The 24,600-nt window shown below is 36.1% G+C and overlaps 1 protein-coding gene across 7 annotated transcripts in view; it reads left to right on the top strand.

The window, feature by feature from the left end:
- The first annotated feature begins 5,111 nt into the window (after window positions 1–5,111).
- The window catches only part of LOC101147888 (glutamate carboxypeptidase 2), a 69,143-nt gene continuing 49,654 nt past the window's right edge, over window positions 5,112–24,600 (top strand). For 3 of the 7 annotated variants that reach the window (XM_055354949.2, XM_055354946.2, XM_055354945.2), the window contains exons 1-3: window positions 5,112–5,465; window positions 13,451–13,637; window positions 20,967–21,068. In XM_055354949.2, coding sequence (XP_055210924.2) covers window positions 5,122–5,465; window positions 13,451–13,637; window positions 20,967–21,068 — 633 coding nt within the window. In that variant the 5' untranslated portion in view covers window positions 5,112–5,121. Of the gene's footprint in view, window positions 5,466–7,014; window positions 7,112–7,717; window positions 7,824–13,450; window positions 13,638–20,966; window positions 21,069–24,600 lie in introns of all 7 variants that reach the window. The other 4 variants (XM_055354950.2, XM_055354947.2, XM_055354948.2 and 1 more) reach the window with 4 other exon arrangements.

Genomic DNA, 24,600 nt, shown 5'->3' with positions numbered 1-24,600 from the left:
ACCAGTTGGTTGGCAAGAACAGAGAGAAACTGGAATTCCACATACTCTTCTGGTATGAGTAGTACATAAAAACCTTAGAAAACTCTAGAAGTTTCTACTAAAGCTGAACATATACATACCTATGACTTCTAGATAAATACCCACAAAAATAAATACATATGACCTCCAAAAGATATGCACAAGAAAGTTCACTGAAGTACAATTTCTAATAGCTAAGAACTGGAGAAAATCTAAAAATCTATCAAGGAGAGAATAGATAAATAAATTGCGAAACATTTATACAACTGATAAATCCACAACACTGAAAATGAATGAACTATTGCTACATGGAAAGACAAGGAGTGTTCAGTGGTGTGCTGCAGCCTGCTTCTGCCAGCTTACAAAAGGCAATTGTGGCCTTCCCTTTCAGACTGCACATTCAGTAACTTGTTGTTTCCTTGAAATCTACCATGGTTGGGAATATTTGCATCACAGAAATCAGTAAATGCTGCAAACCAAGGCTTTTCCCCTTCTTTAGAGCTGATTTACTAGCACACTACTAATGTATTTCACAAGCATAGTTCCTAGGGAAACAAGCCAAACACAAAAATACAAGTACTACGTGATTCCAATTACAGAAATTTCAAAACAGCAAAACTAGACATTATTTAGAATTTAGAATAGGAGAATAGTGGATATCCGTCAGCATGAAAGGTAGTGATGTAAAGGGGATGTGATGAGGGCTTATGGAGTTGTGTTGATACCCTGTCTCTTGATCTTGATGCTGAATGACCAGTGTGTTCATTTTGTAAAAACTCATCAAGCTGTACACTTGACTTGTACATTTTATGTATGTGTTAATTAAAAGTTTTCTTAAAAATAAAGGCATAGCATGATTTCATTTTTCATTTGAAGTATTATGTGTATTTGAAGAAAAATGTCTCAAATAATAACTACCAAAATGTTGACGGTATTCATCTCCGGATGGTGATATGTTAAGGGAAAGGACAGAGGGTTATAAAATGGTACTTAAGCTTCCTACTTTTTATACTTCTGTATACATCAAAAAATAAGCATTTTGGCCAGGCGCGATGGCTCATGCCTGTTATTCCAGCACTTTGGGAGGCCGAGACAGGCAGATAAGGGGGTCAAGAGATCGAGATCATCCTGGCTAACATGAAACTCTGCCTCTACTAAAAATACAAAAATTAGCTGGGCATGGTGGCACACACCTGTAGTCCCTGCTACTCAGGAGGCTAGGCAGCAGAATATCTTGAACCGGGGAGGTGGAGGTTGCAGTGAGCCGAGATCATGCCACTGCACTCCAGGCTGGGCAACAGAGCAAGACTCCATCTCACAAAAAAAAAAAAAGCATTTTATTTTAGTAATAAAAATTAGCAGAGGAAAATATATATTTTATTTAAATATTACAAGCATTTTTTCCTAAAATATGTTCATTTACTACTCCATTTCATCATTACATTGGAGACAGTATTACCACATTTTCTATTTTTCAAAATTCTGAAGCAAAGAAATCTGTCTACAAAGTTCCCTCTGTAAATATTCCCCTACTTTAGGTAAAGTTAGCATAAGGAGAATGAGAATTAATTACTTTGAAACAATGGAATTCAGATGAACCATTAGGGAACATTCTTATTTATCTATGGCCCTATCTTTTTGTTTATATCAAATTTAAAATTTATACTTTAAATACAATAAAGTGCACATATTTTTAACATACGACAAAAAGAATTCAACAAATATAAATGCCTATGTAACCACCCCCAATTTAAAAAGACTGAAATTTAAAAAAATCAAATTACTTGGAGAAATAAGTTAGAATTTTTGTCTTCTAGAGCTATGTTATTTAGCATGCAGTTTAAAGTCCAAGAATGCTATGTCTACAGATTAAGAAGTAGCCAAGGAGGCTGGGCATAGTGGCTCATGTATTTATTCCCAGGGCTTTGGGAGCCTGAGACAAGAGGATTGCTTGTGGCCAGTTCACGATCAGTCTGGGCAACATGGCAAGACCCTGTCTCTACAAAAATTTTTTTAAAATGAGTAAGGCATGGTGGCTGGTGTTTGTAGCTTCTGCTACTTGGCAGGCTGAGGTGGGAGGATTGCTTGAGCCCAGTGGTTTGAGATGACAAAGCCAGACTTTGACAATAAATAAATAAATAAATAAATAAATAAATAAATAAATAAATAAATAAATAAAGCAGCCAGTGATTTTTCTTGACTAAGTATTTTTCAAAGGCAAATATAGGTAAAAGGCTGGAAATAAGAGGAATTAAAAATATTTTAATTTTTTTCTAGAACACACCTCATAGATGAGTATAATACTTTGATTTAGTTCATGTTTGTTTCTACAAATTCTGACATGAAGAGTCATCTTCAATCTTTTTCCAATAGTTAAAGAAGGAAGTATAGTATGGCCTAATGCTTATTGGTGGGATTCAGAAAACAAACATCTGCCAATTGTTTTCTTGAGAAAGTTGTCATGGTCAACAACTGTGAGGCTGGCGTGCAGGTAGTAAAAGAATTTACCTTAATACCAAGACAGTAATGAGTTTAGAAAGGCATATTTATTTAGAGAAAAGGGGAGACACATTGCAAGGCAGCAACTGGCCAGACAGCAGAGGGAAGGATGTCTGCAAAGAGGCAGGGACTCAAGTGGAGTTTTATAAGGGTGCTCCTTAGGCTGAATGCTTGCAGACAGGATGCTTGGTTACAGATGGGCTGTGAGCTGGTTGCTTGTAAGAGGATGCTTGGGTGCTAAGTGAGCCATTTGCAGTCGACCCTATTATTGGAACATTCATTCCCCTCTACCCCTGTTTCTGTTCCTGCCAGCTAAGCCCATTTTTCATTTTTCTTTTAACTCCTTAGTGCTCCGCAAAACTTAATCAATTTCTCTAAACCTCAGTTTTCTTATCGGTAAAAGGTAAATAATAATACAGGGTGCAACAGAAAAATCTAGTGTGGTTTACATAATCACCTGTTAGAGATTTTAAATTATTTCAGGATAAGTCATGAGAATTAAATTAAATAATGCACTTAAAGCACATAGTGTAGTGTCCTCCATATAGAAAATGCTCAGTGTATTGGTTATTAACTACTTGTTGAAGGTTTATCTTCTCCACTAAACTGTAAGTTCCACAAGGCTTACAATATGTGACAGATATTCATTCGTTGTCTGAATTCTTCAAATACATCCTCTTCACCATAGCGTCTTATTAATTGAATTATTAATTGAATAAATTCTATTATTCAAAAATCACTTTTATATTTAACTGAAATTTGCTCACTTATAATCACATCTAACCTTCAAAGAAAACACATTAACCAACTGTACTGGGTAATGTTACTGGGTGATCCCACGTTTTACAAATGAGAAGATATATTCTGGTAAGTTGAATACTTAGCACCCAAGGGTACACAGCTTGGACAGGACCAGGTCCAAAGACTGTTAAGAGTCTTCTGACTCCAAACTCAGTGCTCCCTCCAGTGCCACAAGCAAACTCCATAAAGGTATCCTGTGCTGAATAGAGACTGTAGAGTGGTACAAAGTAAGACAGACATTATATTAAGTCTTAGCTTTGTGACTTTGAATGACTTACCTAATCTAGCTAAATTTCAGTTTTACCATGTGTAAATCGGGAAGAGTAATAGAACAAACCTTGAAGGGTCCCAATGGTGATTAAATGAGGTGATGTGCATAACATGCATCACTCATAATAAGTGCTCTTTAAATATTAGTCACTATTATTAGCCATCTCTGATTAGATTTGACAATAGGAACATTAGGAAAGATATAGTACATTCAGGATTTTGTTAGAAAGAGATGAAGAAATTCCCTTCCTTCCTGCCCTAGGTCATCTAGGAGTTGTCATGGTTCATTGTTGACAAATTAATTTTCCCAAATTTTTCACTTTGCTCAGAAAGTCTACATCGAAGCACCCAAGACTGTACAATCTAGTCCATCTTTCTCCACTTAACTCATACTGTGCTCTCCCTTTCTCAAAGCAAACTGTTTGCTATTCCTTGAATACACTCTGAGTTTTCTGCCTTTGCCTACTCAGCTGGCCCATGGCCCCTAATGTTTCTTCTTATTTGCACTGGGTCAAATCCTACCTGTACCTTATGGTTCTGTTAAAAGCAGTGTTTCCATAAAGTACTCCTAGCAAATGCACGGCCTCTCTCACGGATTATAAGAACACAGTTTATTTTATAAAGCATGTAGCTATTCTCTCCCTCGAAATACCATTATTATTATTAAGAATTTATAGCAGGGATGTAATTTTGTATGATGATTCTTCTGGTTAATCCAACCAAGATTGATTTTATATCTACTACGTAAGACAGTAGCCAGACATAGCCGGGATATGAAAACAAAGTCTCTGCCTTCAACAAGTTCCAGTATTCTTTTCCCCTCCCCTCCCTTACCCTCCCCTTCCTTCCCCTTCCCTTCCCTTCCTTTCTTTCTTGAGGGAGTCTCACTCTGTCACCAGGCTCCAGTGCAGTGGCGCTATCTTGGCTGACTGCAACCTCCGCCTCCCGGGTTCAAGTGATTCTCCTGCCTCAGCCTCCTGAGTAGCTGGGACTACAGGAGCCCGCCACCACGCCCAGCTAATTTTTGTGTTTTTAGTAGAGATGGGGTTTCACCATGTTGGCCAGGATGGTCTCGATTTCTCGACTTCGTGATCCGCCTGTCTGGGCCTCCCAAAGTGCTGGGATTACAGGCGTGAGCCACTACGCCCGGCTTATTTCTTTAAAAAATGATTTTGTAATGTAAGTGGAGGATAATACCCTACATGTTTATTAATAACAATAATACTCATTAGGAAAAAGGGCGCGGTGGTGATTTACACTGATGACAAGCATTCCCGACTATGGAAAAAAAGCGCAGCTTTTTCTGCTCTGCTTTTATTTAGAGTATTGTAGAGATTGTATAGAATTTCAGAGTTGAATAAAAGTTCCTCATAATTATAGGAGTGGAGAGAGGAGAGTCTCTTTCTTCCTTTCATTTTTATATTTAACCAAGAGCTGGACATTTTCCAAGAAAGTTTTTTTTTTTTTTTTTTTTTTTTTTTTTTTTTTAAGGCGCCTCTCAAAAGGGGCTGGATTTCCTTCTCCTGGAGGCAGATGTTACCTCTCTCTCTCGCTCCGATTGGTTCAGCGCACTCTAGAAACACTGCTGTGGTGGAGAAACTGGACCCCAGGGTCTGGAGCGAATTCCAGCCTGCAGGGCTGATAAGCGAGGCATTAGTGAGATTGAGAGAGACTTTACCCCGCCGTGGTGGTTGGAGGGCGCGCAGTAGAGCAGCAGCACAGGCGCGAGTCCCGGGAGGCCGGCTCTGCTCGCGCCGAGATGTGGAATCTCCTTCACGAAACCGACTCGGCTGTGGCCACCGCGCGCCGCCCGCGCTGGCTGTGCGCTGGGGCGCTGGTGCTGGCGGGTGGCTTCTTTCTCCTCGGCTTCCTCTTCGGTAGGGGGGCGCCTCGCGGAGCAAACCTCGGAGTCTTCCCCGTGGTGCCGCGGTGCTGGGACTCGCGGGTCAGCTGTCGAGTGGGATCCTGTTGCTGGTCTTCCCCAGGGGCGGCGATTAGGGTCGGGGTAATGTGGGGTGAGCACCCCCTCGAGTTAGGAGGAGGGTAGCTGGGAACGGTGCAGGGCTGAGTTCTCGACAAGCTGCTGGTAGGACAGTCACTCAGGTTGAGGGTAGAACTGAGAGAACCTGAAACTGGGCGTAGGAAGGTTCCACGTGCTGGAGCCCTGCAAGACAGAGCACTTTTAAGGGTTTAGGACAAGCGCCAAACCCTGAGGGCTGTTGAACCAGGTCTCCCAGGGAGCTGTGCACCAAGACTTGTTTAGGGTTTTTATCGGACCGTACTGTTTCAGGTGTACGGTAGAATTCAGGATATTCTTCAAAGGAAGTTTTTTTTTTGTTTTTTTGTTTTTTTTTTTTTTTTTTTTTTTCCCTGTCTGTGCATTCTTTCTTCCTTGGAAGTAACAGAGGCAAGCTTGGGAACTGTGTGAACCAGGTCAGCAATCTGGACAGGTCTTTACCAGCAGGTCTTTTGCTGTTTTTCCTGGGTACTGATTTGCAGACTTGATCCAACTTTCTAAGAAAAGCAGAACCACACAGGCAAGCTCAGACTCTTTTATTAAATTCCAGTTTTGACTTTGCCACTTCTTAGTGGCCTTGAACAAGTTACCGAGTCCCTCTCAGCGTTAGTTACCCTATTTTATGATGAGGATAATATTATCTGCAAATTATTGGTAATAGTAAATAATATAGCATGTAAATCTCCTAGCACAGTACTGGGATTTTCGCCACTTTATTTCTTCTTTTACCAAGATGCTCCTCATTGGACTTTAATACACAGGACTAGTCTAAGGTATCACCAGGTAGTCCACTCCTGCTCGGAATTCTTGACCCTCTTTCGGGATTTAGAAGAACAGGGCATGGACCAGATGGGTTTAAACAAATTCAATATCTTCCACTAGCTTCACCTTGGGGTTGTTAAAAGATTTTTGAACCACACACTGTGCTCATAACAATCTTCATCTCTTAAAAGGATTTTATTCTTCCTGGTATTGCCCTCACTCTCATCCCTGTATTCCGTGCTCAGTGGCTGACACAGAAGAGTTCTTTACTGATGTCCGCCCCCCACCCCCTAGGATTCTCTGCTCTTCCCTCCCCCTACAGGCCTCCATCCTCTTCATCCTGTTCATTTTTCAGATCTCAGTTCAAGCATCTCATTCTCAGTGTGGTGTTTCCTGATCCCTCACTCTAATCCAAGTCTTTCTGTTTTATGCACAGGTGGAATCTTATTTCCGTTTGCGTCCAATCATGCATTTTAATATGCATGTATATATGTATGTGCATTTGTATGCATGCGATTAAGAACTAGAATAATTAATAATTGGAAAGCTCCATGAAAGCTGGTTGGAGACTAATTTTGTAACTATTTTATTCCCAGATCCTGTAATTTCTCTAAATAAATCCTGGAATCTTGCCTTATCTCCTTCAGGTTAAAAGCCAACTGCAGGGTCTAATGACTGCATGATCTAGCTATCCATTGTTTCTGGCCGCCTATGCGTGCACTGGGTGTCTGGCAGAGAGGCTGGGTAAATTGTAGTTTCATTGTAGCTGTCTGAACTTGGATTTCTCAAGCCTACTTCACTGGAAACGCAAACTCTCACAGCATTTTGTTTTAGTTTCAGAATCAGAGCAAATTAGAAGTCTGAATTTCCTTCAACACTTGGAAATAGTTTATTTATTTGAAATATATTCATAATTAATTCATTATAAAAATGTATTAAATGCTTATTCTGAGTCAGCAGAGGAAGATAGAAACTTTATGAAAGTAGAAGGTGGATCTCCTTTTTGCCTTCATTTTCAGAACATCTCGTTTACACCCATTAGTTGAAACATTAATGTCATTTTATTTTCGTCCTGATTATCTCATAAAACATTTCTTAGAATAACAACAATACCTATCATTGAAGTTGGATAAGAAATATTTTGCAATTGGTTTGCAACTTAAAAATCTGTTTGCATGACTCTTTTTCAGTGAAAGTAGGCAAGAGAAATTAAAATTCAGAAATATCTCACCTAATGTCAGAGGTAATATTGATAATTTGTGTTTTACAAATGATACATACAACAATAATGAAAAATAAGTCCTATCTATAGGCTCGTATCTCATGCCTATTTTTGGATGTATTCTTCAGGGTGGTTTATAAAATCCTCCAATGAAGCTACTAACATTACTCCAAAGCATAATATGAAAGCATTTTTGGATGAATTGAAAGCTGAGAACATCAAGAAGTTCTTATAGTAAGCACATTCTCGAAAGTTTATATGGACAAGTTGTTAGAAAAATTTATCATTCTGTTTTGGTCCAATATTTTATATATAGGAACTGGACTTTTTTCTTAAAATTTTATTTATTAAAGATCTTGGATCACATTTCATCTGAGGAGGACTATACTTTCAGCTAAATTTTGTCATTACAGAGGTTTAGAGCAGGAGTCAGCAAACTTTTTCTGTAAAAGGACCAGCCTTTGTAGGCCAGCTGATCTGTGTCACATCTAGTCAGCTCTGCTATTGCAGCACAAAAGAAGTCATAGAAAATACATAAACAGTCAGTTCTGATAAAACTTTCCTTATGGGCACTGAAATTTGGATTTCATATAATTGATGTGTCAAAAATATTATCTTTAAAACCAATTTAAAATATAAAAACCATTCTTAGCTTGTGGACTGTACAGAAACAATTAGTGGTCCAGATTTGGCCAATGGAACCTAGTTTGCTGATTAATGCTTTAGAGAAAGATATTGCATTTTAGTTAAAAAAAAATGGACTTTGAGTTAGAATTGAGTTTGAATTCCATCTTTGCCTATTAATACTTTGGATGAATACTTAACCTTTCTGAGCTCTCTTTTCCACATCTGTAAAATGGGAATAATGATCTTATTATGATATGGATGAAGTCAAAGAGCATATATTTAGCATATATTTGGCATATTTTAAAAACTAGCTCCCTACTTCCTGAAATAGCTATTTCCAGTGTAGGATGAAAGAGATGAATAAGTAAATTTAAAAAGCAACCAAAAAGAAAATACTTATATAGAATTACTATATATAATTGATTAGAATACTTGTTTTTTTTTCTTTTCTTTTCTTTCCTTTTTTCTTTTGAGATGGAGTTTCGCTCTTGTTGCCAAGGCTGGAGTGCAATGGCGTGATCTCAGCTCACTGTAACCTCTGCCTCCCAGGTACAAGCGATTCTCATGCCTCCTGAGTACCTGGGATTACAGGCATGCACCACCACACCCAGCTAATTTTGTATTTTTAATAGAGACAGGGTTTCTCCATGTTGGTCAAGCTGGTCTCAAACTCCTGACCTCAGGCGATCTGCCCGCCTCGGCTTCCCAAAGTACTGGGATTACCGGTGTGAGCCCCCACACCCAGCCCAGAATACTTGCTTTTTTTTTAAGCATGAGATCCTTTTGTGAATTTTTACAAATTGAGTTAGCTCATGTGTCCTAAAATACTTGAAGTCCCTCTAATGATTGCAGGATTCCCTGGTGAATAAAGGTTGTAATTCTAAATTAAAAGACCATTACACACACACACGCACATAGGTATGCATAGATGTGCACACATATAATCATACAAACACATATATGTTTGTATTAATTACAACAGAATTAAAAGTATAAATAAAAATTGATAGGATACCTCTCAGGTCTTTGGAAGGGCCGTTTTAAATGTGAGACTCTGAAGCTCGAACTTCTTTATCTTTGTGGAAAACCCTCCTCTGCCTGTTGTGCTTATTCCACTATAATGTATAGTAGGTATAATAAAAGTGGAGGTCTGGCAAGGTATGGTCTTTACTCCTGGACAGAGCTGCTGTTCCAGCTTTCTTCCTTTCCCAATATTAGTGGTGGAAGAGATCCAAGTTACTCCAAGTTATCAGCAGCCTATCCATAAGGTCAGCAGCAACTCCAGTCCTTGCCTCTTCAGAAGAAAGAATTCAACTGGGGGCAAAAGCAGAAAAAGAGACCAAGGCAAGTTTCAGAGCAGGAATGGAAGTTTATTTTAAAAGGCCTTATAACAGGAAAGAAAGGAAGGTGTGCTTGGAAGAGAGCCAAGCAGGCACATGAAGGTGAGAGAAGGCCAAGTGCCCCACTTAACTGTGATCGTAGGACTTTTTTACGCTTGCCTCTTTCCCGTGATTCTTCTCTTAGGGTGGGCTGCCCAGCCCTCCTAACCCTTGGGAAATGAGCACCCGCAATGTGTTTAGGGAAGTATACACAGGCCCATCTGAGTCTCTCTTCCTTTTTCTGGTGGAGTGTACCTGGAAGATTATACTATACCATTTTTGTCTCTAACACGCATGCCCAGGAAGTTGCTTCTTCCTGGAGTCTGCATTCAGTTAACATTTTGGTGTTAACAGGTGTGGACCATCAAGAGCTGGCCTCTCCCTGGCACTGCTAAATCATTTTTAGAGAGGCAATGAGATCATCGCTGAACCGAACCATCACCTGACATTCTAGAGGGTGGGGGGAGAGCCCCCTCCTGCCTTGCTCCTGTCTAACTACCTGTAACACTAACTTGTGACATAGATTGACCAACAAAGAAGAAAAATAAATGCCTTTATTTCTCTTTTTGGACCCTCAGCAAGATTAAGCAGTCAGCTTCTTGTTTATTCTCCATGTCTCTAACCAAGCTCCTCTAACCAGAACTCAGGGGGATATTCAGCATAAACACACAAAAGAAAGAAATTGAAAGAATTCCCTCTCATTCCTCCAAGGACCACAGAATCTCCAGAAGCCTCCTAAACTCTCCAGATTTTCAATTTGCCATTTGTCCATCAGAGAGCTTTCAATTAAAATATACCCATGGGTCAGGGACTATTAAAACCTCTGACCTTCCATCTGGTCCCCCTTTAAAATCTTTTGTTCTGCTCTTAAAAGCCCCCACTGCCTCTGAAATATCTGCCTCAGTAGTGAATGGGAAGATTAATTAGGAGCAGCTTTTTTTCACTCTGCCTTGATGTACAGGGTTGTCTGTGTTTTCCCTTCTTTGAAAACACCCAGTTGAATTCACAGATCTGTTTACCATTTTGCATCTCTCTAGAGGGATTCTTCCTTTTCCACATTGTTTTGCAAGATAAGATTGTTTTAAAAGGTGTTTTAGACTTTTGGTCTCAGAATTTTACTGGTCTGTATTTGAATACATAGGTATGTATTTGAATATATAGGCCCAATGAAATCACATATTAAACTACACTTCTTAATCTATTAATCACTTGAGATGTGTGTCACAAGTAATTTGTTGATACTAGAATATCAAATTTTGTTAAAAAGAAAAGGTAAGAATAAGAATTTACACATTTTCCAGAATAGCAAAAATCCATTCATAGATCTCTGTCAGACTGGTTTAAATATATTCCAAGTATTGTCACATTATCTCAATTATTATTATTATTATTTTTTTCAGACAGGGTTTCACTCTGTTGCCAGGCTGGAGTGCAGTGGCACAATCATAGCTCACTGCAGCTTGGAGCTCCAGCCTCCCCAGTAGGTAGTACTACAGGCACATGCCACCATGCTCAGCTAATTCCACCTTTTACTAAATACCTTCGTCATCTTGAAGTCTTGGAAACACTGCCAAATTATTTGTAAACAAGATGAAATGTACTAAAACAGAAATAACAGTAGCTCTTTTAAAGGACTGTATTCGGGCATAGTGGCTCACCCATGTAATCCCGGCTCTTTGGGAGGACAAGGCAGGCAGATGCCTTGAGTGAGACTCTGTCTCTACAAAATATTTTTTTAACTTATCTGGGCATGGTGGCATGTGCCTGTAGTCCTATCTACTCAGGAAGCTGGAGTTCCAGGTTTTAGTGAGCTATGATTGCACCACTGTATTCCAGCCGGGCAACAGAATGAGACTCTGTCTCTTACAAAAAAAAAAAAAAAAAAAAAAGAGATAATGTGACAATACTAGGAACACATTTAAAGCAGCCCTACAGTGATATATAAACAGAATTTGGCTATTTGGGAAAATTTGTAAATTCATATTTTTATTCTTATTCTTGTTTACTTTTTACAAAATTTGATATTCTGGTGGGTTCAACAACTTGTGACACACATCTCAAATGATTAAAATCATTGAGAAGTGCTATTTAATATGCAATCTAATTGAGCCTCAAGTCTTTGTGAAGTAGTGAGACGGTGATGTTCTCCCCATATACAGATAAGAAACTCAAGACACAGCTAGGGTTACATACTGAGTTAATGACAACACCTGTATTATACCACTTACATGATTTATGCTAATTAATTTATTTAGTATTTGCAATGGATCTTTTTTTCTCCTACTAATCTTTTCCAGGATGTGTTTTGTTCAAATGAGTGAGTCCCAACCCTGATAATAGCAAAATGTTGTTTCCTAGTTGGTAGTGACAAGACTGTTACAAGAAAATTCACTTAATAGTAGCAAAGCCTTATAATGATTTTCCCCCACTTTTTTGTGAGTAGGTTCAAGATTCCCCATAGTAATTCCTTTTGCTTATAGGGACAGAGGCATAGCTGGCACTTCAGGATATCTGCATCCTACATTAGTTACATTGCAGTTTGTGATCTTTGTAATATTCAAGAAAATAGCGATATGTTGGCTGTTTTTCTGTTTTCCCTGCAGGTGCTCACTGATAAGGGACAGAGACTCCTTAGCTGCCTCTTATGTTTGTGCCCTTTTTGTTACAATATTTTCCATATTAGAAATTCTGTGTAAGATATTTTGCCCCTAAACATTTACCAAACGAGGATTTTAATACTATTTTTATAAATACAATTTAAATAACTTTAATATAATTATTAAAGTAAACAAGTTACAGGAAATTCCAATTTTAAAAAATTGAGTTACTTTAATTCATTGTTGATTCACCAAATGAAAAAAAATTAAAATACATGGTAGAATGAAACTTGAAACTGGAATTATCATAGTCATGTTGGTTATTAGTTTTTTTAAATCACCATAAGGATGGAATTATGTTGATTTTATAAAGCTACATATTTAAAACTAGAAATTTATGAAGTTCCAAAAGTTTATGAACTATATATATATATATATATTCATCTTTTCATGCTACATAATATCTTGTCATATATTTAAGGGCTTAAGTTAAAAATACTTACCAATGAGCTCTTCAGGGAAACAAGAAATTTCCCAGGAGGGAGAAATTTAAAACAATCAAAAGCACCAGAATCTAAATGTATTAAATGAGAAATTAGTCTACTCCTGAAAATATTTCTGGTAGCCAAATTTTGGCCACATAATTTCTTTGTTAAAGATATTCCTCTTCAGACTAATTATTGTCATTGATTTTAAGTGTGTTACTCTATATGATAGATGGAGTGCAAGAGATTCATTCTGAACTTGTATCGGTATGTTCAGATTATTCTTTGATGAAGATACTTTATAAATGGTTGCTAATCAACAAGTTTATCACTTGTCTATAACTCTCAGTATTTAAATAAATGTAATTATTAGTAATTCTTTCCATGTTACACCTTGATCTTTTGGATAAAATATTTTTGTCTGTTTCGATATTTTACACAGTGATATAAACAGATAATTCCATGTAAGTTCCAAGAAGTATAGGTCTTAAGAAAGAATATGATAATCTACCATATGAGGTTATAGTAATAGGATTACACATAATGATACAAAAATCAGTTTCTCCAATTTTTCTCTTGATTTAGTACAAATTAGAGCATAAAAATTTCAAAGCAGACTTTGAAAATCTATTTCATGCAATAATAGTACCACTTTAATTTTTTAACGTATCACACTTCAAAGTACTTTTGTGTAACTCTGCTTTACTTTGTTGATTTGGAATAAAAGTTGATTAAACATTAATATCTAACTACTTTCAATTTTTGTTCACCAGTAATTTTACACAGATACCACATTTAGCAGGAACAGAACAAAACTTTCAGCTTGCAAAGCAAATTCAATCCCAGTGGAAAGAATTTGGCCTGGATGCTGTTGAGCTAGCTCATTATGATGTCCTGTTGTCCTATCCAAATAAGACTCATCCCAACTACATCTCAATAATTAATGAAGATGGAAATGAGGTAAAAAATAAATAAATAAATAAAAGAAACATTCCCATTTATTCTTTTTCAAATACCTTCTATGAAATAATGTTCTATCCCATCTCTAAATATTAATAGAAATCAATATTATTGGATCTTGTGAATACCTTTAATATCTCATTATCCGTGTCAACTACTTTCCTATGATGTTTGAGTTTACTGTGTTTTAGAAAGATTCTGAGAAATTAATGCTTAATAACAGCTGCTGTTTTTTAGTTTTTAGTACTACACACCAATATAAAATATGATATACTTGTAAACCTCCAAGCATAAAAAGAGATACTTTATAAAAGAGATTCTTTTTTTCTTTTTTTTTTCCAGATGGAGTTTCACTCCTGTCAGGCAGGCTGGAGTGCAGTGGTGCCATCTCAGCTCACTGCAACCTCCACCTCCCATGTTCAAGGGATTCTCCTTCCTCAGTCTCCTGAGTAGCTGGGATTACAGGTGTGCAGCACCACACCCAGCTAATTTTTGTATTTTTAGTAGAGACAGGGTTTCGCCATGTTGGCCAGGCTAGTCTCGAACTCCTGACCTCAGGTGATCCACCCGCCTCAGCCTCCCAAAGTTGTAGAATTACACTCGTGAGGCACTGCACCTGGCCAGGAGATACATTTTTGATAGGTTTAATTTATAAAGACACTGCACAGATTTGGAGTTGCTGGGAAATGCACGGATCCAGTATGCAGTTTGACCCAGCAAGTTTTTATTGGTACTTAATGATTATGTCTCAATTGATCAGGTTGAACTCTGTGCGAAGAATTTGTGTGTGGACATTTGGAGAGGACAAGTTTGGAGGCAAGGTCTTTAGCATGGTATTTAAAGAATTTGCAATCTTGTTTACTTGAGAAAGAGAAGACAATGCAGATAAATTGATATATTTATTATGATGTATGTTCAATATGAAAGATCACAAAATATAACATACATTCATCCTTACTTAACATACCTCAGTTTTAGAGCTACCGTATGTAGAAGAGTCCGTTTCTATTTAGGTAAGTTCCTTTAGTCCTTTTATTACCGGGCACTCTTAATTACATGTAGCTTGAAATATGTCCAGTTTGATCAGTGAACTGAAAATGTCATGTGATTTAAGTACATATATAATTTTTTTCATAGTAGGTCAATAACCTCCTTTCATTGACTAATGAATCAGTCTCTTCTTAATGATTAATATGTTGTTATGTTTTACAGTCAGTGATATAATTCCATACTAAATTTCCTAATGTGATTGGAGCTTTTCATATTAACTACTGTTCTCAATCATAGTAGTTAACAATATAACTTTAAAAAATATTATTAAGCCAGGCGTGGTGGCATGTTCCCCTAATCTCAGCTACTTGGGAGGCTGAGATAGGATGATTGCTGGAGCCAGGAGTTGCAGACCAGCTTGAACAACATAGCAAGACTCCACCTTAAAAGAAAAAAAAAAAAAGAAAAACAAACTAAAAAAACCCTAAAATATATTATATTGAAAAGGCAATACCACTACACGTCATATAGTCTCAGAATGTTTGTTAAATAAGTGGTGGCATATCTATACAGTTAAATACCAAGGAGTCTTTAAAACATGTTCAGAAAATTTGTTTAAAGAAATAAAATATTGACAATGTTAAAATGTATACATATGCTTAAACGTCTCTTTTGATCTATCAAATTTGAGAATTGCCTAGGTACAATGTGGAAAAGAGCAGACATATGATATATTTTAGTTTAGTTTTTTTTTTTTTGAGACGGAGTCTCGCTTTGTCGCCCAGGCTGGAGTGCAGTGGCGGGATCTCCGCTCACTGCAAGCTCCGCCTCCCGGGTTCACACCATTCTCCTGTCTCAGCCTCCCGAGTAGCTGGGACTACAGGCTCCCGCCACGACGCCCGGCTAATTTTTTTGTATTTTTGGTGGAGACGGGGTTTCACGGTTTTAGCCAGGATGGTCTCGATCTCCTGACCTCGTTATCCACCCGCCTCGGCCTCCCAAAGTGCTGGTTAGTTTTTTTTTTAGATGGGGTCTTGCTATGTTGTCGTTTTTTCTTCTTTTTTCCTTCCTCCTCACTTCCCAGTTTTGACTATACCATTGCTTATTTTATTTCATTATTTACTTTTGTATTACAAACATGCATAATGTTACCAAAGCCTGTTACATAATACAAAATGAATCATGTAAAAGTTTCACTTGGGAGATTTTCCTGAATAACGTTAGATACCTAGTTTCTTAATTTTTTAAATTTATATCATTAGTTCTTTTTTATTTTTATCCAAGTTATATATGTACATAATCACATAATTTTCCTGAGTGCCTTGCTTTTTCTCTATTTTCCTCTTTCCAGAGGCAATCATTATTCAACTATAAGTTCATTCTTTTGATATTTACATCTATTTCTATAAATTACATGCTTATATGGCTTTTATTTCAGATGCAGGCATTATCTATTGACATTGTGACAAGTCAGCTCCCTATTCATCCCTTGGCCCCAACCACCATGTTCTCTTACTACCTCCCATCTCCCAGTACAATTTAATTGTTATGAATAACAGTTCACAGCTGAGCTATGTGGTAAACTATGATTCCTTTTATACCCCTGCACAAAACAGACAAGTTCTCCATCCGCAGGCAACAAATATGATTAGTATTTTGTGGATCCTGTGAGAAATATTTTTAATGTATACAGAGACATTGTTTCACCTTTGATTATGCAGAACTAACATCCCATAAAGATTTAGCTATATATTGACTTTTTTATGTCACAAAATGTAAACAGAAATTATAAACTAATATTGTTTTAGTTATACTCAGAATATATAATTTGAGGCTACCAGTGCATTTTGGAAAGTAAAAAATACTCTAAGACTGAAATTTAATCTAACTTTGATAAAGTCAACCAAAAAGGCATTTCCTTGACATTAAAAACTTTTCTTACTTGTTAGAATAGCTCATAAACTTGCTGTAAAATTCAGTGTGGCATAGTGGTGCTGCAAAATTGATTACCATAAAGGCAAATCAAGTGAGACAAGTTTGAATATTCCCTTGTCTGAAAGACATGCTTATATAATGACTTTGTTCCTTTACTGATTTTTATTGCACCTCAGCATAATTTTTCTTTTAATCTTACCTAGTGATTCAGATGAGTTCATTTCTTATGTGAATCACAGAAAAAAATATGGGAAATTTGGAATATGTGGGGATGTGGCAAGTCGTAGTTGATTTGGTTTCATTTTAGCTTCTATCCATGTCAGAAAAGGGAAATAACTACTGCTCTAGTCAGTACAATGTAAAATCTGCCCAGATCCCCTCCTCATCTCCAAATCCCTCCCATCTGTATTACTGCACTGACCAAGACCTATACAATATAATGTTGAAAAGAAGTTTTGATAGCAGATATCCTTAACTTTCTTCTGGTCTTGAAGGAAATACCTTTAATTCTTTCTCACCATTAATTATGATATTTGCTGTTTTCTTTTTCTTGTTATCTTAAAGTACATCCTTTCCACATACACTAAAATTTTTTGCTGTATGGATTTATATTAAACACATTTTTCTTTGAGATGAGCATGCGATTTTTCTTTCTTGATCTGAAGATGACATTCAGTGATATTCTAATGTTAGAATAATCTTACATTTTTTGAACTTGTAATATTAGCATTAGGGTTTTAAATTCATATATTGATATATATTATGTTTATACTCATAGCATGTTTAGTCTGTGTTTTTGCAATCTATTTGTTGGGTTATAATTTCAATATTCTACTTGCCTTCTAAAATGAGTTGTGTTTTTAATATTTTCTGAAATAGGTTTTGTTGTAATTAAATTATTTTTTCCTTTAACCTTTCAAACTCAAGGAAAACCAGTTGGCCTTGACTCTGTTTGTGGAAAATTTTAAACTACTGGTTTAATTTCTTTATTGGTTGTAATATGACTATTTTATGTCATGTAACAATTTTTATTGTTTGTTAAATGACTTTATTGTTTGTCATATGATAATTTTATGTCATAGAACAATTTTTATTGTTTGATATATGACTTTATTGTTATATGGCTATACAACTAGATTTTTTTGTTGTTTTTGACCGAGTCTTACTCTGTCACCCAGGCTGGAGTGTAATGGCATGGTCTCAGCTCACTGCAACCTCCGCCTCCCGGGTTCAAGCAATTCTCCCGCCTCAGCCTCCCAAGTAGCTGGGACTACAGGCATGAGCCACCGCACCCGGCTAATTTTTGTATTTTTAGTAGAGACGTGGTTCCACTATGTTGGCCAGGCTGATCTCGAACTCCTGACCTCGTAATCCACCCTCCTCGGCCTGCCAAAGTGCTGGGATTACAGGCGTGAGCCATTGTGCCTGGCCGATTTTTTAAAAAATGTATTCTTATGTCAGTTTTCATAAGTTTTATTTAAAATGCATTTTCCATTTGATGTAAGCTTTCAAATTTACAGTATAGTTGTTCCTAGTATTTTCTTATCTTTTGTAATCTGTTCAGCGTCTGTAGATGTGCCTCTTTTTGATAAATAGTATTATTTGTTTGTGCTTTTGCTATTTTTTTTTTTCTTATTGCTCTTGAGAGGGATATGTCAAATTTACTAGTGTATCCAAAGAATAAACTTTGGCTTTGGCAATCTTTTCTCATCTATCTTTGCTTTATATTTTATTAATTCTGTTCTTGTTTTATAATTGCCTCTTTTATCTTCTTTGTGTTTACTTTGCTGTTCTTTGTAAAATCCTCAGTAGAATGTTTAACTTATTGACATTCAGTCTTTCTTCATTTCTACTATGAGTATTTAGAGCCATAAATTTCCCCTTTAACTTCCCTTTCCACTTCAACTACATCTCACAAATTTGGATTAGGAGTAGTTTAATTATCATTAGTATCTAAATATTTTTTAATTTCTGTATTTTCTTCTTTGATCCTGGAACTATTTACAAGTATTTTTTAAAATCCTGAATATAAAGATTGTTATTGTTATTTGTTTGATCTGATCTCTAAATTGAATATATTGAGATCAGATAATGTGGTTTGTAGGACACTAATCCTTTGACAATTGTTGAGGCTTCCTTTGGAACCTAATATGTGCTCAGTTTTTATAGATGTTCTGTGTTTCTTTGGGAAAAACATGTATTTGATGGTTGTTTGGTTTAATATTTTGTATTTGTACATTAGTTTGAGTTTGCTTATTATTTGGCTGAAATCTCCATTATCCTTAATGTGCTCTCTCATTTTGTCTGCTTGCTTTATTAATTAGAGATAAATGTTAAATTATCTCCCCTCACTATAGTGATGTCTGTTTTATACTATATATATAAAATTTATAATTCCATAAATTTATGTTACGTATAATTTGGATACCTATTATCATATGTAAACAAAATTAGAATTGTTGATGAAATGACAGACTTATGTAGTAGCCTTTTTTATCTCATCATAATGTTATTTGACTTTGTCCTAAAATTTTTTTTAATTAATATTTGTTTGGTATTTCTTTTTCAGCAGGTTTATGTCACTGCTTGTCAATTGGTACACAGCTGATTTTATTTAGACATGCTATGCTTTTTAATTATTCTTTTTTCCATTTTCATTTTTTATAATTCTGATATACAATATTTAGGTCACTTTTACCTTCCTCTAGTGTGAATTTTACTCTTCCTTTTTTCCCCTAAAGCTTTGGTGTCATAATTCAATCAATATTTCTACAATATAGAAACCTTAGAACACTTTCACTTTTGTTATATATTACCAATTTATATGCATAATTTTAATTCAGTCTTGTTTCATAAACTTAATAAATATGTTTATTAATATGATAGTAATAAGAATTTGGGAATTCTTTAAGGCTAATTTGAAGGCTGATTCCTCCTGATCATTTCTCTTAGGCCCCAGGGAGCACTACAAACCTGGCACTGCTTTAAAATAAATATTTTCACTTGAGGCATACTATATAAACAGTGAATGGAAATTTGTAGGGTTATGAATTATCTGGAACCTTTTTTTCCTGCTTTACGCTAAGCCATTACTTTCCATGGAGCAAGTTTATTTTGAATTTATCCTTAACCCTGAAGGATATTGTTGTTCTTTTTTTTTTTTTTTTTTTTTTGTCACCCAGGCTGGAGTGCAGTGGCACGATCTCCACTCACTGCAAGCTTGCCTGCTGGGTTCAAGTGATTCTCCTGTCTCAGCCTCCTGAGTAGCTGGGATTACAAGCACGTAGGCCCGGCTAATTTTTGTATTTTTAGTAGAGACGCAGTTTCACCATGTTGGTCAGGCTGGTCTCAAACTCCTGACCTCTTGATCCACCCACCTTGGGCTCTCAAAGTGCTGGGATTACAGGCGTGAGCCACCGCGCCTGGCCAGGATATTGTTGTTCTTAGACCAGCTTTATGCACAGTCTTCTGCTAGATTCCATTATGTGAACCAGCTTTAAACTAACTCCTGCATCCTTTTCATGGGGCCATAGGCTTTGATAGATCCATCTAAGGCAAAGCCAACTTTCGTGCTACCTCTGAGGATTCTTGCTTTCATTTTATTTTTTTGCTTCTGAATATTCCTTACTATTTTTTTCCAATTTAATTATAAACTTAAAAAGACATATATTTGGTTCAGTGTTTTTCATTCTTTTCAGTGCATATGTTGTTCAGAGAATCTAGATAAGGCCAGTTGTGGATTCCCCAATCATGTACTTTTTTTTAAGTAAATTTAATATTTAATTTGTTCCTAGGTAATTATCTAAGCACTATTATAATGATTGAGATTACCAAACAAAGGTACTTTTTATTTGGTGATTAAAATCTTTCTCCAAAATCGAAAGCTAGTCCTTACAAGTTCTCTCAAGAAATTCATGAGGTTAATTTACTTCTAACCTTCTGTGAAGCAACTACATATTTAGGCTTGTGTTCACACTAGCTTAGTATGTATGCCACTTACAAAAAATAAATTTCTAATTCTTCCTTCTATCAGTACACAGTTTACAGTATACAGTATTCCTTTTGGAAGAGTATCTTTTTACCTCCTCTGAGCTTTTCTTTCTATAGTACTTACTTATTTTATGATTGTTGTTTTTCGTTTGGTTGATTTTTATTTATTGGTGGGGTTTTTTTAGCTTTGTTTCCTTGAATAGATCTAACCATTTTGAGGACAGAATCTGTGATTTATTCATCTCATGAATTCTTCACAACTTCTAGCATAGTGCTGGGTATCTGATACTATCATCAAAATCCTGAAGGATTCATTCACCCTCTACTGACATAAAAGATAATATTCATTTTTTTGTGTTTGATTATAGTAATCAAACTTTGTTTTATTTTGATTATAATATTTTGTTTCTCTAGATTTTCAACACATCATTATTTGAACCACCTCCTCCAGGATATGAAAATGTTTCGGATATTGTACCACCTTTCAGTGCTTTCTCTCCTCAAGGAATGCCAGAGGTAAAAACACAGTGCAACAAATAAAAATGACAAAAAGAAGCCTTCCTTCTCTTCATATGTTCAGCCGATAATTAAAGGGTCATAAAGGGACTTTTAATGTAATCCAATTCATTTTTTCCACATTTAAGTAATGAGAATGTCTTAGTAAGAAGAAGGAATATTGATTATATTTTATTAATGGTATTTTTAAAGATACAATTTACTGCAATGAGATGCACAAATCCCAAATGGACATTTATTGATTTTTGACAAATGCCAACATCTGGGTGATCCAAATCCCATCAATGTACAGAATATTACCTTCACTTCAGAAAGTTCCCTTATGGTTCTTCTTAATCAACTCTACATACCCCAGAGGATATCTTTCTTTGACATTTCTGCCACCATAAATTAGTTTTGCCTATTCTAATTTTTCATCTTTTTGTTCACTCTGTGTTTTCCTTTGTTGAAAAGAGATTCTTAATTTTGATATTGTCAAATTATTTTCCTTATGTTTTTGCACTTTGGGCCTTCTTTATTAATATTCTCCTTCTTTATTATTTACAGTGATATAACTTCATGACTTATGTATACCAAAAATTAACAATACATTTTTATTTAAAAATAATATTAATATTATCAGATTGAAGCTAAATATAAATGACCAGATAGTATATGATAGCAGAAAGTATAATGAATAAATTTAATTTAAAATAGCTAAAAAAATACAAAATATACTTTAAAAATCTTAAATGAATGTGATCTATTGAAGAAGTTGAAGTGTGAAGTGTGAAATTGAAGAACACTGAAATGTATTGAGCAGTGAAAAGACTGTGTATAAAAAAACAGGTTGGCCGGGTGCGGAGGCGGGCGGATCAACTGAGGTCAGGAGTTCGAGATCAGCCTGGCCAACATGGGGAAACCCCATCTCTATTAAAAATACAAAATAATTAGCCAGATGCAGTGACACACACCTGTAGTCCCAGCTACTCAGGAGGCTGAGGCAGGAGAATGGCGTGAACCCGGGAGGCGGAGCTTGCAGTGAGCTGAGATTGTGCCACTGCACTCCAGCCTAGGTGACAGAGCGAGACTCCATCTTAGAAAAACAAAACAAAACAAAGCAAAACAAAAAACCGTTAAACCGTTTATGTTTCTGGCTGAGAAGACATCATATTATAAGGAGAAAATTACACCTAGATTAGTTTGTAGGTTTACTGCATACCCAAATAAATCTTCCAAATAATTTTTGGACTTTGACATTACTATTAATCGTAAGAAAGAGTTATAAAGACCGTTGTCTCTTATTTCCTTCAAATAGACTTAAAATCTTCCAGATCAATGGCTAAATACAAAGAGCACACATGTTGTATGGGTTTGCTGTTTATGTTCAAATATCAGATGAGTTTGCTGATCGGTGTTCCTCACTGGATCATCTGTAACCCAGCCAGTGGAGTGTCAATTCTTTCAAAACTATGTATGTCCATATGTGTGTTTAAAACATTTTACAGGCCAGGGGCAGTGGCTCACGCCTGTAATCCCAGCACTCTGGGAGGCCGAGGCGGGCGGATCAAGAGGTCAGGAGATCCAGACCATCCTGGCTAACACGGTGAAACCCTGTCTCTACTAAAAATACAAAAAAATTAGCCGGGAGTGGTGGCGGGCGCCTGTAGTCCCAGCTACTCCGGAGGCTGAGGCAGGAGAATGGCGTGAACTCGGGAGGCGGAGCTTGCAGTGAGCCGAGATCGCGCCTCCTGACCTCAGGTGATCTGCCTGCCTCCGCACCCGGCCAACCTGTTTTTGTATACATAATCTTTTCACTGTTCAATACATTTCAGGGTTCTTCAATTTCACACTTCACACTTCAGCTTCTTCAATAGATCACATTCATTTAAGATTTTTAAAGTATATTTTATATTTTTTAGCTATTTTAAATTAAATTTATGCACTTCAGCCTGGGCGACAGAGCTAGACTCCGTCTCAAAAAACAAAACAAAACAAAAATTCACGATCAGTAATCTTTGAATTTACATCTGAATCCTGTGGAATATGAAACATGGGACTCTGCTTTATGCTATTTAAAATTAGCAATTTGCGATGTTCATAAAATATAGTCTATCTAGTGGTTCTCAAGCTTTAGTGTCTGTCACAATAATCTGGATGGCTCGTAAAACACAGATTCTAGTTTCCACTTCCTAAGTTTAATGGGGTGGAGCCTGAGAGTTTGTGTTTGTAACAAGCGTGATATTGTTTCTGAGGGTTCAAGGACCATCTTTGAGAATCACTGGTTTTGCCTCCCAATTCTGTCTCTATAAATAAGAGTTAGGGAGATGGAAGCTTAAGGAAACAAAGAAACTTCCGGGCTAAGAGTGCAAGATTCTATTTATTCACAGTCATAGAACAATGGATGGTACAGTGTAAATTGTACAAGAAGGTCTTTGTCTAAAAACAAAGCTCTTTTCTAACTAACAGTGAAAACTTGCATTTGAGAAGTGCTGAGAGGGAATATCTGTCACACTTGTTTTCATTTTCAAAGTTTACTCTCATTTTTAAGCTAATATGTTTTTCAGTTTTCTCTCCTTCACAGTTTGTTTTGTGAGGATTGCTGATATATCAAAAGTCAGCCACATTTAGAGACATTTAAAGGTACAATCTCCTCAAAGTTACTTATATTAAGGGTAAAGAAAGTAGGATACTTACACTAAAAAAATTATTTTGCTGAAATCACATTGGTTAATGACTTTGTAGCCACAGTTAAAATAGAATGAGTGTGCTCCAGAGAGGGCTAACAATGATAAATCAGACATATAGTGTTATGATTAATAGTGCATTAATATTACATTGGTCTTAGGAAGAAATACAAGAGCTAAATGTAATCCTTTTACAGAGGCAAAGATTCAAATGTCAGTTTCCCAATTAAACTTTCCTCATTTTATTTAATATTACACCCACTTAAGCTCTAGTTCACCATTTGTATACTCTATTTAAATGCTTTTTAATTTTTTCTATACTACTTATCACCTTTTAATATAATGTATGCTTTGCTTAGTTATTAAATTTAATGCTCATTATTGTATTATCCCATCCACATTACAGGAAACCCCCAACTTAAGATGGCTACTTAAAATTTTTTGACTTCATGATGGTGTAATAGCCATACTCATTCAATACACTTCTCAACTTACCATGAGGTTATGTCTGGATAAACCCATTATAAATTGAAAATATCCTAAGTCAAAAACACACTTCAGACGTATAATTATTTTCAACTTAGGTGAGTTTAGTAAGACTTAATCCCATTGTGACTGAAGGAGGACCTGCAGTGTAAGTTCCTTCAAGGGCAGAGATTTGTTGTATTACATAGGGCACTGCCTAACACATAATAGATCTTCACCAATTTGCCAAATTAATCCTAGAATCAGCTTGGAAACAATTCTATTTTAATATCTTAGGTATATTTGTCATGTACATGCTATGAAAAATGTAGTCAAAAAGGAAAACAATAACCAAAATAAAATGATAGGATATTGGAAATCATCTGGGACACGGGTTTCAA

Source organism: Gorilla gorilla, chromosome 9 (genome assembly GCF_029281585.2).
Source record: "Gorilla gorilla gorilla isolate KB3781 chromosome 9, NHGRI_mGorGor1-v2.1_pri, whole genome shotgun sequence".
In the NCBI taxonomy this organism is placed as follows: domain Eukaryota; kingdom Metazoa; phylum Chordata; class Mammalia; order Primates; family Hominidae; genus Gorilla; species Gorilla gorilla.
Note: the sequence above shows the minus strand (reverse complement) of the source record. Positions and strands in the feature narration are given on the sequence as shown.